At 44.0% G+C, this 15882-nt stretch overlaps 1 protein-coding gene and 1 pseudogene across 1 annotated transcript; both read left to right on the forward strand.

Moving 5' to 3' along the window:
- Positions 1–1929: 1929 nt before the first annotated feature.
- On the forward strand, positions 1930–7347 carry LOC117893070 (annotated as a pseudogene).
- An 839-nt stretch (positions 7348–8186) lies between these two features.
- On the forward strand, positions 8187–8950 carry LOC117893078 (period circadian protein). The gene has a single exon (XM_034799499.1). It carries the CDS (start codon positions 8187–8189, stop codon positions 8919–8921), a length of 735 nt encoding a protein of 244 aa, XP_034655390.1. The 3' UTR covers positions 8922–8950.
- Positions 8951–15882: the final 6932 nt, after the last annotated feature.

The raw sequence follows: 15882 nt of genomic DNA on the forward strand, positions 1-15882 counted from the left end.
TTCGGGGGTATTACGTTTCACATCCTCGCTGTAGCCAGATATTTGTATCAGCTAAGAAAACTTTGGTCTTTGCTGGGTGATTCAGTCTCTCTTTTTGCATTCCTTCGAAGACACAAAGAGATCTCCCCGAGTCAGCGGGGTTTGTCTGCATTTCTCTGTCGATCCCCGAGTTCCGTTCCATGTTCGACTTTGGCCTTTTGCTGCTGTCTGGCGTCAGTTGTCTTCAGTCTTCAGTCTTCAGTCTGCGCAGCTCTGTTGCTGGGGCCTGTCTGGGGGACTATGCCCCACGAGTCTGGCAGAAAATAGATGATGTTTGGGGAATGCATTTCCACAAGGGGAGACAGAGACCGACTCAGCGAGAGAATTTCTGCAGATGGCACAGAAATAGAACCGCTGGTCCCCTCGTAATACCGAAAAACTGAGACTAACTCTAGATATTTTTCGCATTAAACATGTCAAACGCTCGTCTCGTCGTCGGCTGCAATTAATAAAGGTGCTACATGGGGCGCTGGAGGGGCGGGATGCTGGGGAACAACTGCCTACTGACTGCGGCAGTGACTGGATCAAGCGACCAAATTGTCTGCGAGGCCAAGAATAGATTCCCCCTCAGGCAGGCAGACTGCCGCCCCCGCTCTCACCACTCACCGCTCTTCCTGTTGTGTGTTAATTTGTGTGTCGCCCCTCGAGGAGTTTTCGGTGAGTTTCGGTTCAGCTTAAGTGGGTAAGCCCGGAGATCGGTACGCCCTCTAGTATTTCTCTCTCTGGTTATTTATTTGTCGCGTCTGTTGGGGTCCAAGAACAAAGCGTTTTCCGGGCGGCGGGGTGTGTCTTCCCTCACTTTTTTTATGACTCTACAGCCTCGGGGGCGACATTTTTCAATGTTCCCCCCAGAACACAATTCGGGGGCGTCTTACCTGACGGCACAGCACAGCCCTGCGACGATTATTGATCTTTAGCCAGAAGTTTGTTGGATTTCCGCATCTATTTTTGGGCCCTGCACTCATCCATCCCCCAGACACGGACAGAGACACGGACAGGGACACGGACAGCGTGCACACAATTGAAACACTTCCGTTAATGCATTGATATCACGTGCTACACAATGTTGACAATTCTCTGATCTGGTCTTGGGAGCAGGGCACTGTGTTCCTCACAGATCTCCAGATTTTTTAAGAATTCTGTGAAGGGAGAAATGTTTCCACAATGCTGACCAAAAATGGAACCTACTCCATCTGATGGATTTGTGGCTTTAAAATAGTTTACAGAACCATGATTCTTATTTTCTGTGGCAGAACTTTCTACTTAATGAAGCCACAAAAAATGTGTGCTTCTTGTGAAGGTTTTTTCAAACCTTCGCTAAGCTTCAAACCCAGTTCTGCCATGGAAATAAATTGCATTAACAATTTTTGGCTAAACAAACATAATATAAATATTTCAATCACTTAGATAGCGTTTAATGTTACTTTAATTTTACATTGAATTCGTTTAATTATTGTTATTTATTTTAAGATTAAACATTAAGTTTGGTCAGCTAATATTTGTCACCCGTTCTGTAAGTTTCAGACACTTTAAGTACACAAATACATAAATTTGTTATTAATTATGTGATCAATATGTTTTATGTTTCAATGCCGCGATCCTAGGGCGAGAAAAGACTACCTGCAGACATCATTTTATCGATAATTTGGGCGTGTCATCACTATGCAGAATGTCATCTCCTTAACCCCGTAACTAGCAGAGTCACATTTAAATCTGTGTAGCCATTTGTTTTTGTGTTTTTATTTTTTTGCTTGTGTTTTGTTTGTTTCGTGAAGTCAGCAGCAATCCCAATACTGTGAATGTGAGTTAACTGAATTAAGCGGAGCCCAAGGAGCTCAGTGGGATCAACAAACAGCGCTGAGTCGTGTTATTAACAATTCTTTCCCACAGCTAACATAAGCCTAAACCATTCGTGGAGTTTGCAGAGCAACAATTACAGAGTCAAAGGACAGCGCTTTGGTTTCACTGCTTCAATTTTAGGTAAATATGCGTTGAGGCTCAATGTCCGCTGGCACTTCAGGCTACCTGAGCTGCATTCTTTTACTCTACTTTATTGCCCCTTGACACCACGTGTACACACATAATTAGTACTAATCCACCGCAGATAGCAAAGTATTCAAGTGAATCCATACATAAATAAATATGTACAATGGTAATTGTTCTTTTACAACTGCTTGACCCGTCCCAACATTTGCCATCCTAGGCATTTACTTGCGCTAATCCACCGCAGTTGCGGCTTAACGCTGCTAAATTATTTTACGACGTCACAGGAGCGGCGCCGTGTGATCATTGAGCGTTGTGTTAGTTTCATTTGTGTTTTTGTATCTTTACTGTATATCTGTCTCCCACACATATTCTTCCTTTACTGGTCCACTGTGTGCTCAACGTTCACCAGATCCTTGCGGTGATTGTGGATCAGGGTGTATGGTTTTAGCAACAACTTGTCCGCCTCCTGGATGGTCGTGGCAGACACGTAGACACGCCCATGGCCATGCAGCTGGGCCATCACGCCTGGCATTTCTCTGGTCACATAATAGACAAACTCCGAATAGACATCAACGCGGAACGTCTGGATGGACAGCACAAACCATACGGCGAACGTCTTTATGCTGATTCTGGAGCCAGAATGCGCCGTGGACCGCAAGCGCAGGTACTGTAAATTGTGCCCTGGCGCCGCTTTAAAGTGGGGAACATTCAATATGGGGGCCAGTAGTTTCTCCGGCACATCGATCAAATTTTTTTTGTCATCGCGACAGCCATTTATGGTAGTAAGAGTGCCATTTGGAAAGAGCCACGATATCCGACTGTGCTCCGAGTGCTGGCGATGATTCTCGAACTTTTGCTGGACATTGATGTGATTCTGGTGGTCGAATCGTGGCAGTTTTTTGGCCGCCGACTTGAGATCGATTATCTGGTTCAAATGCAGCGTGCAAAACGTTCTTGAAAACTTAAATTCAATCCGTTTCCGACCCCATAAAGTATATATATTCTTGATCAGCATCAGCCGTGTCAATGTCTGTCTGTCTGTCCGTCTGGCCGTCTGTCCGTCCGTCCGTCGGTCCTATAAAAGCTAGAGCCACCAATGTAAAATTCGAAAAAATAACCACTTAGGGACAGATGTACTGCCTGGGGATAAAAGTTGTGACGCGTACAAAGCGTCTACCACGTTCCTTCTCGTTCTCATTAAGTTTGCCGTCGGATACTTAATTAGGGTGATAATATTCCACTAATAAGATACTTTCCAATTTTCGATGCTCTTTAATAAACATTTGATGATGATGTAGATGACAGATGTAGAACAAATGTAAAATGTCAAATGTAAAATTCGAAAAAAAAAACAATAATAACAAACAGATGTGCTGACTGAGTGCCGGGGATACAAGTAGTGACGCGTACGAAGCGTCTCACACGTCTCACAAGCGTCTCTTCTCGTTGAGTATGTGTATGTGTTTCAGCGACAGAGGCTAGATTTAATCTTAGTATTTTCCGTTCGACATGGAAGACTAAAATCGGTGCGTTCTTTATTATTTTTGTTTGAGCTGCGAAAAGCTGGCTGCTAAATTTTAAAACAGAGACCGAAAATTGTGTTTGCTTCTGCCTTCTCCTAAAGCCGTACAGTGGCCAAAGCGAGTGGCTGATCACGGAAAAGATGATGGTCCACCGCCTAGCCCCTCAAGTTCCCTCCGCCTACAGGTCTGTGATTCGGGTAGTTGTATTACCAACTTCCCTTCATGGTTCATATTCCTCTCATATATTTATACATATACATATGTATATATTTTATATTTATTTATATTTATTTTATATTATTTTAAATATTATTTATTTAATATAATAATATTTAATACTAATATTTGGGTGGGTGCTGCCCCTGAAAATGTATTTCTCCATTCTGGCTATAATCCAATGATCCAGTCTAATCTCAATTCTGTGACCTTTTAGATGTGGTCATTCCCTGCGGAATCTTCAAAATTATGGATACAGCAGACTTAGGATCTTTGTGTCGGAAACGTTTCCTACCCTATTTACTCTTCGAGTACCGGGTATAAAGAGCAAAAGTCAATGGTAGATGTGCTTGAGGAGAAACTTCAGTTTCAGAACTACTTTTTTTCTAAATATTTGATGACGTTGCAGCGGGATAGATGTGTACAACAAGAGTAGTTCTTTTGGCAGAAAAGATATTGTTTAGATAAGTTTTTCTACTTACTGTTACATCAAAGACAACTTAGTAATTGTTTGGTCACTTTATTTATTTATACCTCCCACAGATGATGGCTTCTGGCTCAGGTGTAGTCATATAAATAAAAGGGATTTTTTTAAGGTGGTTAAATATTTTTGTATAAAAGCATTTTATATTTATATTTAAAACTACTTCAACATAATCTAATTTTAGTCTGCATTTGAACTCCATTCCCACATGATGGCTTAATTATTTATTTCTTGTACTAATTTTAGATTTTTGTAAGTGCCTTTATATGTCGACATTTCCATTTCCATTTCCAATTGAATTAGTTGGCACCCGCTGTTACCCTGCCGGTTAACCAGTAGAATCCAAAAATATTCTCATCAATTATGCAACTTTGTGCGAGTGTTTCCCCCCCCCTACATTTTTAAGCAGGAGTGCCAGGAGTTTTCTTCGTGCTTTCTTGGGCCCCTTCATTCATTTGCAATTTCCATTAAAATGTCATTGAAATTTCACTTATAAAAATTGTTTTCAAAACCAAACCCGAAACCCGAACGCAAAATCCAGGAAAAAATATTGTGAGAAAACGGGTGGGGTGAGAGAAAAAGAGTGAAGCAAAACTGAAGTGAATTTTGTATTGTGGTTGGTTTTGGCAGGAGGGCTGTTTGGGGGGGAGGGGTAAGGAAAAACTAGGGCAAAAGGAAAAACTTTGGCTGGCAATTCTATTGCCAAACGCATTTTGCACTTCAATTGCACGTGAAAATGAAAATAAAGTGAAGTGTGCTTGGGGTTGGGGTTGGGGTTCGGGCCAAAGCTGAGGAAAAACTGAAAAATTCAAGCCTGTGCTAATATGCGTAGGTGTGTGTGTGTGTGTGCGTGTGTGTGTGTGAAAAACAGGGAATGAGCAGAGTATTTTCTGAATGCCTCTTGCGGTTCCAGGTTCGAGGAGAATCCAGAGTTGAAGTTTTACACCCCCCCCTCCCATCACCCATCCCATTCCCCACCCATCTACTGCTCTGCATTTTCACGTTTGTCTGCCGCTGTCATTGATACGGCATCTTCTCCCACCTCAGCCAGCCTCCACCCACCACCCACCACTCGCTCACGCTGACTCTCTCTTTGCTTGGGCCACGCTCTCGCACCTTCATTTCGTTGTCGTTTTGTCGCCTGTTGTTAATTGTCATTGCGTCGCTTTAAGCCGCTCTCAGTGGCAGCAGCAAAAGCAGCAGTGAGCAGAGAGAGCGAGAGAGAGAGCAACGAAGGTGAGCAAAGGGTAGCCTGAAGCCCAGGTTGAGACACCCAGAGCACCCTTGAAGTCGACTGCTTCGTTGCCATGACAGCTTCACGCTGCTGGGAAAACTATTAAGAAACGCCCACATAAAAATGAAATTTATACTTAGTTAATGAATTCATTTTAAATTCAATGAAATTCAAATGGTACAAGCGGCAAAACCACAGCTTCAAATCTACCTTCATCCCCTTCAAAGTGGTCGCTAAACCATGGAATATATTTCTTAACGATAGGAATGGGCTCTAAAATGTACAATTTCGTTGAGCATTTTCAGTTCACTTGAGCTGGACATCAATAATATAAATATAAATGAATATTTGAAACAACAAAATTGATCAGTTCTTTAAGAGTTTAGTGCGTCTATTTGCCTAGTTGTGAGCTCCACAAATTGTTGCTTTGCTTTAGATGCATTTTATTGGGCATTCTTCTAGTGTTCAAGAAACGATAAGGCGCTCAGCGGAATAATGTAAGAAACATACGAGTATATCAGCCATAAAAAGACAAATCCATGGACTTTGGTTTTTGCTAATATTCCTGAAATAAAAGTGCATATATTGAGGTTTGAAAACAAGCGCAAAATCGACGCTTCAGGGTCTTCATTTACATCTGCTTTGGCATATTTCTCTTGGCTTATCAAAGGGCTTCAAAAAATAAAACAATCAAGGCTAGTTTTGGTGTTTATTAAAAGATTAAAGGACAGATCTTTAGGTGCACAAATGAGGAGTGTACGAGTAAGAGGCCGATGTTGCGGCATGGAAAGGAAGAGGAAGAAGAGCTGCTCTCTGAAAAATTGAATGATTTTGTCAAATGAACATATTAAAAATATAAATATTTATCGAAACATTTAAACTGTCAGCCTGTGCAGCTATGAAGATAAAGATCCACCTTTCATCCATCAAGTCCGACGACCCCCAGTGCAGACAATTTCCTTTCCAGGGTATGGCCTATGCGGAGTAGTGGGTGCTGGGTAAGATTGGATGTGGGTTGCCTCTGGGGGGTTGGGGTGGGTAAAACTGTATCAGAGGCGATTGTTGTTGCTGCTGCTGCTGCTGCTGCTGTTTTCACGCGCGGTTAGCGCCTGTAATTGCATTGCCAAGTAAACGACGAACCGCGAACTGCGACAGACACTCGGAGATAGCTGCCATTCCGGGCACACGGGGTCCGTTCCTCCGTCATGCGTGTGCGTGTGTGTGCCTTGGCGTTGGCGTAAGTGAAATTTATTTCAACAGCCCCATCCCCCCCAGGGCACTCGGCTCCCAAAACCGTCGGTGCGTTGGCCAACTTAGGCGAAAAATTGAGAAGCGCACACACACACACACACACACCCAACCCGCCACGGGGGTAACACCCGCACCATCTGTGTGTGGCACACTGGCCCCAGACCCAAGAGAAATTGCCCAAAATATTATTCCGAAATGCATTTTCCGTGCACATCGAGCCAAGGAACTGCCATTATATTTTATGCCAGACCTGAAACGTTTTCCTCAAAGCTGTGGGTTTTGTTTTGAATTTTATTTATTAACATTTATCCCTCGCACCTTCAGAAGCTAAAATGAAGACAAAGACGATTAAAAAACAGAAGCAGAAGTCGCAGCTGGTGTCGCCAGCTAAGAGCTCCAATGAGAAGAATCATGACAAGTCGTCCGTTGTCAACCGCATCAAGACCAGTGCTGGCTACGTCACCGTCACCATGGACGATGCTCCAGAGCCGCGCATCGAGCTGATTGAGACAAGCTCGGGCATTATGCGCGTGGAGCCCGCCACACCCTAACAGAAGTCTCTCCCTGACGGCGGCGCTCCCAAAAAGTCCAAGAAGCAAAAGCAGCAGCCATAAGCAAGCGGACATGTGGCCACAGAGAATCCTGGCATGCTGTCGGCACTGCGCTTCAAGTAGAAAATTTTTGGTCGCAAAAAAGCACAATAAACATTAGACTATTATTATTACACGAAATGGCAGGCGGCACCCTGAGGGAAACACAAAAACAATATTTCTTCTTTTGTGATAATTGTTTCCAAGTACGAAATAGAATTTTCCACGAATAAGTCAAAGATTATTGCATTTTATTGCTATGCCTTTTAGCAGTTGAAAGTCGTTGAATTTGTGCAAAATTTGATGGGTAAATTCCTTTTTTTTAAACCACTTTTATATACATTGCGAGATTTTTGTACTTGTTGTCTCCACATTTCACTTCAGAGCCAACAACCTTTTCCCACGGTGTCCCCCACCCAACCCGGACTGCGGCTGCATCTTCTGTGTACGGTAGACATTTCTCCTGTTTCTGATTTTAAATTTTAATTAAAGTGCGGCTCTGGCTATGGCCTCTGTGGCCTCTTGAGCTTCACGATCTTCGCTGGGCAAACAATGGGATAAAAGTACTTCTTGACACGCTTAGCCGAACCGCTCAGCAAAATCCCCGGGGGCTATGGGTACGCGCGGGGCTTTCTAAAATTGCCGAACAAAATATGAAAATCATAGTCGTATGGTGGCAGAATTCTATCACACATGACCACCAGAAATAAGAAAGCGCGAATCGAAAAGAAATATTGAATTTGCGTCAACTCATTCGTTGGTATATAAGCAGCCAGGGACTGGTCATCGATACGCAGTCGACGCAGAGCATTACACCCAAAATGATGTACAAAGTTTACATTTTGTGTTTGTTGGCAACGGCCATGGCGGCGCCCTCGCCCTCGCCCGTGGCCTCATCCAAAATCCCCGAAAAGCTCGAAGTGGTCGAGCTGGCGGTTGAGGCAGAGTCGGACCCAGACCCAGAGCCAGAGCTGGACCTCGACGAGTCACGGCTAGCGGGCATCTTTGTGAAGGACGGCAACGAGAACGGACAGCTGAGATTCCTGGCTTCGGGGCTGACCAGCAGCAGCGGCAGCACCTCGACCAATACTGGCTTCAACTCTGCCCTGAATCAGTACATTACGAACAAGCAGGACATGCTGGAGCAGCTGCGTCCGAGCAGCACGGGCACCGGCATCACCACTGGCACGGGCACATCCCTCGTGACGGGCACCACCACGAGTGGCACGGGCACGGGCACGGGCAGCGGACTGGTCACCACCACCACGAATGGCGCCATTTATGTGAACCTCGGTGGCACCTCCTCATCGTCCACGTCGTCGGGCTCGACGGCCACCAGTTCGGCCATCAATCAGGCCATCTATGGCGCCTCACCCATTGCGGATCTTTTGCCCCAGATCGTGGCTCAGGGCGCCCTCTCGTCGCGTCGTCGTCCTGGCAACAACAACAACATCCGTCGTCGTGTGCCCAATCGCCGTCGCGTCAACAAGCGACGTGGCAGCGTCAACAACAACAACCTGCAACGCCGCCGGCGCCGTGGCAACAAGCGGGGCAAGAACAAGGCCCAGGTGATGGTCGTGCGTCCCAACCGCGGTTGATTCTGCCCCACACCCAACCCTACTCCTCCCTCACTCTAGTTAAGCCCTCGTCTAGGTCTGTCTGTTTTTTTTTGAGTACTTCCATCCCTTTTTTTTTGTATTATTATTATTAGCCTGCAAGCGGCCAGATTAATTTATTTATTTAAATTATTAAATAGCAGCCAATTACACTGTGCAACACATTACACTTTTTGGAATACTTTACGGGCAAAGTCTCAGTCGGGTTTGAATACTTAGTCACAAATAGCGAATATTTTGGTGGAGCAATGGGAATTGATTGAAAAAGCTCTTAGAATGAGACAGGTTTCATTTTGTATAATGTTTTCCAATCGCAAAGCTTTGCATATTTTATTTGATTTATTAATCTTGGATTTCCAACATGGGAACCCTCTGGAACATTTACTCTTAAATATCAAATATAATATATAAATATCTCCAACATCTGTCAAACAGAAAATGTTAACCTTGGCGCAGATACACACTGAAACGATGAGGAACGTTGTGAGACGCGTCACTACCTTATACATTATACATTACACGACTTTTTTACACGACTGTTATCGACATCTACTTCTACATCTACACATGTCTTCTACATCTATATCTGCCTGAATGCAAATCTTGGTTGCTCTGGCTCTTATGGTCTCTGAGAACCACTCGAAAAGAATTGTTTTTACTCGATCAGTTCACACATAAAAATGCTCCATTTTCGCTTCCTAAAACTTGGCAAAAAGTCGTTCAATGGTAATTGTTTTAAATATTCATTCGATAGCTTTAATTCGGAAGGATTCTCTAATATTCAAATTCCATTTACAATTGCCACCGCACAGCACCTGCTCCAGCAGCCTCAAAATTGGTGTAGTGTAGTGCCTGGGTTCCCGGGGCCCTTTAATTTATGGGCCAACTGGTGTTCATGTTCAGGGCCTCAGCAACAGCAGCAGCAGCAGTCGGCGGAGGCCGGGGTTACGGGTCCATGTCCGTGTCCGTGTCCGTGTCCGTGTTTAGGTGCCCCCTACCCGGGGGAGCGCGCTGCGCCTGGGGCCTGGGGGCTGGTCAAGTGCAAGACAAACGGTCGTCGGCACTGCATGCGGCGGTCAATGTCTTGATAAATGTACGCCAACCGTAGGAGCAAACGCAGTACCCTCGCGGGTACCCCATCGCTTGGACTCGGACTGGGTCCTGGGTCTTCCTCCTAAATCACCGTCACGTGTCCCGGGCTGTGCATTATGTGCTCATGACTGTAATGAGCCTGTAAGTGGACCTAATCAGTGTCATAATAATAGAAATTAATCACTGCAAGGCCAAGTTGGATGGAGAAATTGGGTTGGCCTTCTGGCTTGTACCTTTGGCCCACCTGCAGCTGCTGGCGGGCGGGCTGGTGGGTCACGGAAAAAGTCAAAGTTCAAGTGTTCCTCCTGCCACTTTTTCATGGCATTTCCTTTTCCCTGTGGTGCGGTTTTGTGCAGCGCTTTGGCGCATACTTTGTAAATGTTTTGTAATGATTTGATTTGAAATTCATTTGAATTATTGCTTGCTTCCGTTTTCCGGTGCCTTCAAAATACTTTCCTGTTTCCCCCAAACTAAAAAGAGCCCAAGACCGACCCCAAGAACACAGAGCCCCAGAGCCAGAGCCACAGCCACAGCAGGCGGCCCTTGGCAAGGATATGAACGGACTGGACTCTATGATGTACGAGCAGCTCGCTTGGCCTTCTCCTCGCTCTTCACTTTACTCGTTCTCGTTCCCTCTCTCTCTCTCTCTCTCTCTCTCTGTCTGTATGTCTGTCCAATTCCCGGGAGTTTATTAAGTACTGCCCAAGTATATGCATAGGTCAAGGGGCAGTCTGTGTGTGTGTGCGGAACTTTGTTAATATGCAAGTGAATGGACATTTCCGGTACGTACAAAACGTGCCATGTGCCAGTCCAGACCCGGACCCCGGACCCCGGACCAAACACAATCCAGCCAAGCCCCGCGAAACCTTTAGAGGCGGAAACCGGGTGACCAGAGCCACAGCCAGAGCCAAGGACATGTGTTGCTCCACACACACAAACACACACACACACACATCATCATCATCAGGGGTACTGTGGTGCTTCGAGGGGGTACTCTGCTCGGATACATTTCGCTGCTCTACCCGCTGCAAGTTTCACACGGGCTTTGTTGCTTGTGACGTGAATTTTGGCCACCAGCAAAGTCAAAGATGTGCTGAAAATATTTTAAATATTAAACCCTGCAGGAAAAGATTAGATTCTGATGAAAATAAAAGCCATGATGGACCACAATCTATCAAGAATTTATAAGTGGAAATACATAATTCCCACTTGGAAAATTACATCAAAATGTGTAAGAAATATTGACGTTGCAGCGCGACTTGTAAAGAATTCACTTGAATAATGAGCAGAGCAATCGAAGTTCGTTTTGCTCACAACATTTTGCACTGTGGGTTTCATTTTTATTTCATTTTTTGTTTTTCTTTTCTTTGGCAGTTCTTCGGCTTCGCTCATGTGTAATTTTCAATTAAAATGATTTGAGCAGACAACTTTGAACGCTTCTGGCGCTGACTCTGCTCTCCGGTTGCCGGCTGCCGGTTTCCGATTCGGACTTTTGGCTCTGGCCATGGCTCGGACTCTGGGCTGTTGGGTAATGGTATGGTTGGTTTTAGGGGGCACACAAGCCACAAATACTTTTTGGTACAAAAATCATAAATCATGCAGCAGGCAAAGACACGAACCGTATTGGAAATCGACAGAGGACCAAGAACCGAGCACTGTGGACTCAAGCGTTGACACAAAAATGTACTGGCTGGACGAGGAGGAGGTAGCGCTGGAGCTGGAGCTGGAGGATGGGTTGAAGGGTAAAGCAAAAGGAGAAGTAAAAGTCCGCACATACTCGTATATATGTACATAGCTGGCTAAGTGGGCCACAAGTTTCGTTTCACTTTTGAAATAGTTGCAAAGTGGAAAAGTTTTTCATCTCTGCCTTTGCCTCTGCCCGTCCGTTCGTCCGTTCGTCCGTCCGTCCGTCCGTCCGTCCATTTTCTGGCTTGCCATTTGGCATGCAGAGTGTCCATCATGCCTGTGGTCAAGCTGGGGCATAATTGTAGAATTTCCTTCTTCATTTTTTCCTTCTTTCCCCCTGCCCCCCTTGCAGCGATGAGTGCGTGACACGCGTGGCTGGAGCGCTGAAAAGGATAGGGGCAGGGGCAGGACACTTTTATTTGCCACATAAAAACGTTCTTTCAATAAAGGGAAATACACACACAAAAAAAATATGTTGCACATGGGAATTTCCCCTTTTTGCTGTGGATTATTGAAGCTTGCACAACATTTCTTCGTTCAACTATTTGAGAAATCAATCAGGCGAGTGCATTGAATGCGCTCTGAACTCCCACAAGTAATGATAACATCCAAATTTTGTATGGATAGATATTTTGTATAATAGTTAAGGTTAAAGTTAAGGAATGATAAGGAATTCCAATGAGCTTACAGGCCTCAACAGTCGATGTTCGACTCCTGAATGGCAACGGGACCGCACGCTGTCATCTCCATGGCATTTTTTTCCACTTGTATAATTTATATTGGGCCAAGTGTCAATGCAGCTCAGAAATGTCGAAATACTGCGGTGGTTCCTAAGCCTCCTCTTTGATATTTCTCGTCTGCCTTTTGTATTTCTTTTTTTTTTACTGGTCTATTGACATGCCAACAACAGCGACGACGACATCCAATGGTTGGTTTTGTTTTCCTCCCATTCAACTTGGCTGTGCGCTGTGCGCGGCACTTTGTATACCCCTTGAGGACATCGAACAGTAAATCGAAATACTTCAAATCAATTTTGTCAATCAACTCACTTCTAATATGGCTAACAAATTAATTTAGCGAGGGTATCAAAAACCTCTGCCCCTCCAAGTGCCTTCCCAATCATTCTCTTTTTTTGTGTTTTTAAATGTTTTGTTGTTGTTGTATTCCGTTTTGGCTTTTAATTGCCGTAACGTGTTTGTTCTTTTATTTGTATTTTTATTTCTTGCTTTCGTTGTAGTTGTTTTTTTGTTGTTCTCGGCTCTCGGCTCTCGGTTCTCGGGCCGCCACTTGACGTTTGATTTACTTAGTACTTTTGGCTGTCGCCGCCGCTTTCGATTGCCTTACAAGACCAATTGTAAGCCAATTTTCGGTTCACTTGTGGTACTGGCGGGGGCTGGGGGTCTGGCTAGGCCTCCACAATTTCGACCTTGTCGTTGGCTAGCCACTTGCTGTGGCCACTCTTTAGCCCACTTTTCGAGTGTTTTGGTCTGCTTTTTGCACGTTTTGTTGGTTGGTTCTTGGCTTTGCCTGTGGCTTGACACATTACCGTTGATTGATTGATAAATGATTTGCTGAATTAATTACAGCTCTCAGTGGGACTGAGAAATCTTTAGTGTGTGCAGTGCGTTTCAATGTGATAAGGCTGTCATAAGCAGTCGTCTAAGTACCCGCCCACAATTCTGGCTAATAAATAATTATTTCACATAATCTACGAGTAATTTATAATCTGTGTCAGTAAACCCTAAGCTACTTATATTTTCGGAGCGCACTGTCGCTATGCATGCACAAAATGTATCCATCAGGAGATTGATAAATGTCATTTGGTTTTTCAGGTGCTCAAAATTCGAGCTAAAAAGAAAATATGTGCAGAGGAAGTTGTGCAGGCTTCAACTCGACACTCGAAACCCGAAATATAGGCACTTAATTAAGATTTAGTGGCTCAAACTAAGAGCTAAATCAATCATTTTATTCCAAATAAATTAAAGCACATCAATTAGATAAAGGGGGGGGGGGCACTCTTTCTCTCTGTATGTCTCCTTGTTCTGCTTTTTAATGATTTTCTTCTTAGATATTTTCTTGGATTTTTATGCGATTTTTGCTTCAATTTTTGTATCCAGTTTTTCGACAATTTTTGCTACAATTTTTTCAACACTTTTGGTTACATTTTCGAGTCGATTTTTGCTTGGATTTTTGCAACGATTTTTGCTTGGATTTTTGCTACGAGTTTTGCTTCAACTTTTGATTACATTTTTGCTTCAATTTTTGCCACGTTTTCTGTTACCGCTTTTTATACCCGGTACTCGAAGAGTAAATAGGGTATATTGTATTTGTGCGGATAACGGTTGTATGTAACGCACAGAAGGAAACGTTTCCGACCCCATAAAGTATATATATTCTTGATCAGCATCAATAGCCGAGTCGATCGGGCCATGTCTGTCTGTCCGTCCGTCCGTCCGTCCGTCCTTATGAGCGCCTGGATCTCAGAGACTATAAGAGCTAGAGCCACCAAATTTTGCATCCAGACTTCTGTATGCTCACACTGTTACAAGTGTATTTCAAAAATGAGCCACGCCCCTTTCCGCCTCCGCAAAAGAGCGAAAACCTCCCAAATCTACAATTTTGAAGATAGCTGAAAACTAAAAACGTCATTCCGTAGGGAATGACCATATCTTCAGATCACCAAATTGGGATACGATTGGATCATTATTATAGCCACAATGAAGAAATTAATTTGCAGTGGCCAAACCCACCCCGTCCCGCGCATTCACACTCTGCTTCGCGCTGTTTATGGCCTCTGCCCCTGACACATCTGCCCTGACTCTGCAAAGTGTGTCTCTAGGGGAGGGTGGCGAGCTAAAGGAGCGTGTTGGCGTGAGTAGTGTTGTTGATGTAGACGACAGATGAAGAAAAAATGTAAAATTTGACATATAACCGCTAAGTTGCATATGTAGTACTGAGTGCCGGGTATAAAAGTTGTGACGCGTAAGAAACGTCTCACACGTCCCTTCTCGTTGTTTCCAGTTTTAAGACGATTTTTTGCTACGTTTTTTTTAAACACTTTTGGTTAAATTTTTGCTACGATTTTTGCTACGATCTTTTCTTCGATCTTTGATATGATTTCTGCTTGGATTCTTGCTACGATTTTTGTCATCGCTTTTTGCTTCGATTTTTGGTTAAATTTTTGCTTCAATATTTATTTTCGTTTTTGCTACGATTTTTGTTAGATTTTTTCTTAGATTTTGCTGCAATTTTAGCTTCGTTCTCGCAACTTTCCATAATCTACAGCCATCTGAAATCATTACCAAAATGCACCAAATAGAATATGCTTTTAGTGCTAGAACAGTTCTTCGTGCTGTAATTACCGAGAACTTATGTTCGCTTTATTGGTGCACTTGGCAGATTATTGAACTAAGTGCAAGCCTTCCTTCAAAATACAAGAACAAACAAATAGAGAAATGCATCCGCAAATGAAAATTGCATGCGCACATAATTTCTGTTAATTTCCAAGGAAAATATAATTGCAAATTAGTCTGTAATCTGGGGGATGCTGCCTGCCATGCCCACTTCAAACAACAAACAACAAATGAGAGCACATCGATAAGAAAATTAATTGATTGATTTCGAATGTTTCGCCATAATTGCAGGGCCATTGAAACAGAGAGATATTACATACATATGTACATTTGTACATGCATCTATTTTTGTGGTGAAGGGAATAGGTTTTGCTCAAGCCACTCAATCGACCCAGGCCCAGCCCCAGCCCCCATCCAACCTGCTATTAAGGGAAGTGCCTTGATTTTGATGGCTTTGATGGATGATAGAAATTTCAGCAGAGCGCGTACAAAACTTCAAGTACAGTTAATTAGGCTCAATCAATGTACAAGGACAACGAAATGAGAAGCGAGGACATGACAGGGCAGGACACAAGAACAGCAAGAGGGACAGAGAGGGGCCAGGGACTCGTTGCCGGACTGAGAGAGAATGAAGCAAATAATTAAATCTAATTAATTTGCAGCTGTCAAAGCGCAAAGTGAGAAGACGAAGGAGAAAGAGAAAGAGAAAGAGGAAAAGAGTACCGGTTAGCCAAAGGATTGGATGGATGGATGGGTGTGAGGAGGGGCTACGCATTGTCGACACCTCATCCATCGATTTGTAGCCCCGTCAT

This window comes from Drosophila subobscura, chromosome A, assembly GCF_008121235.1.
Source record: "Drosophila subobscura isolate 14011-0131.10 chromosome A, UCBerk_Dsub_1.0, whole genome shotgun sequence".
NCBI classification, from domain to species: Eukaryota; Metazoa; Arthropoda; class Insecta; order Diptera; family Drosophilidae; genus Drosophila; species Drosophila subobscura.

What these genes read in the sequence shown, in the direction of transcription:
- LOC117893078 (XM_034799499.1), top strand. Translation starts at nt 8,187, where the DNA reads ATGGCGGCGCCCTCGCCCTCGCCCGTGGCCTCATCCAAAATCCCCGAA.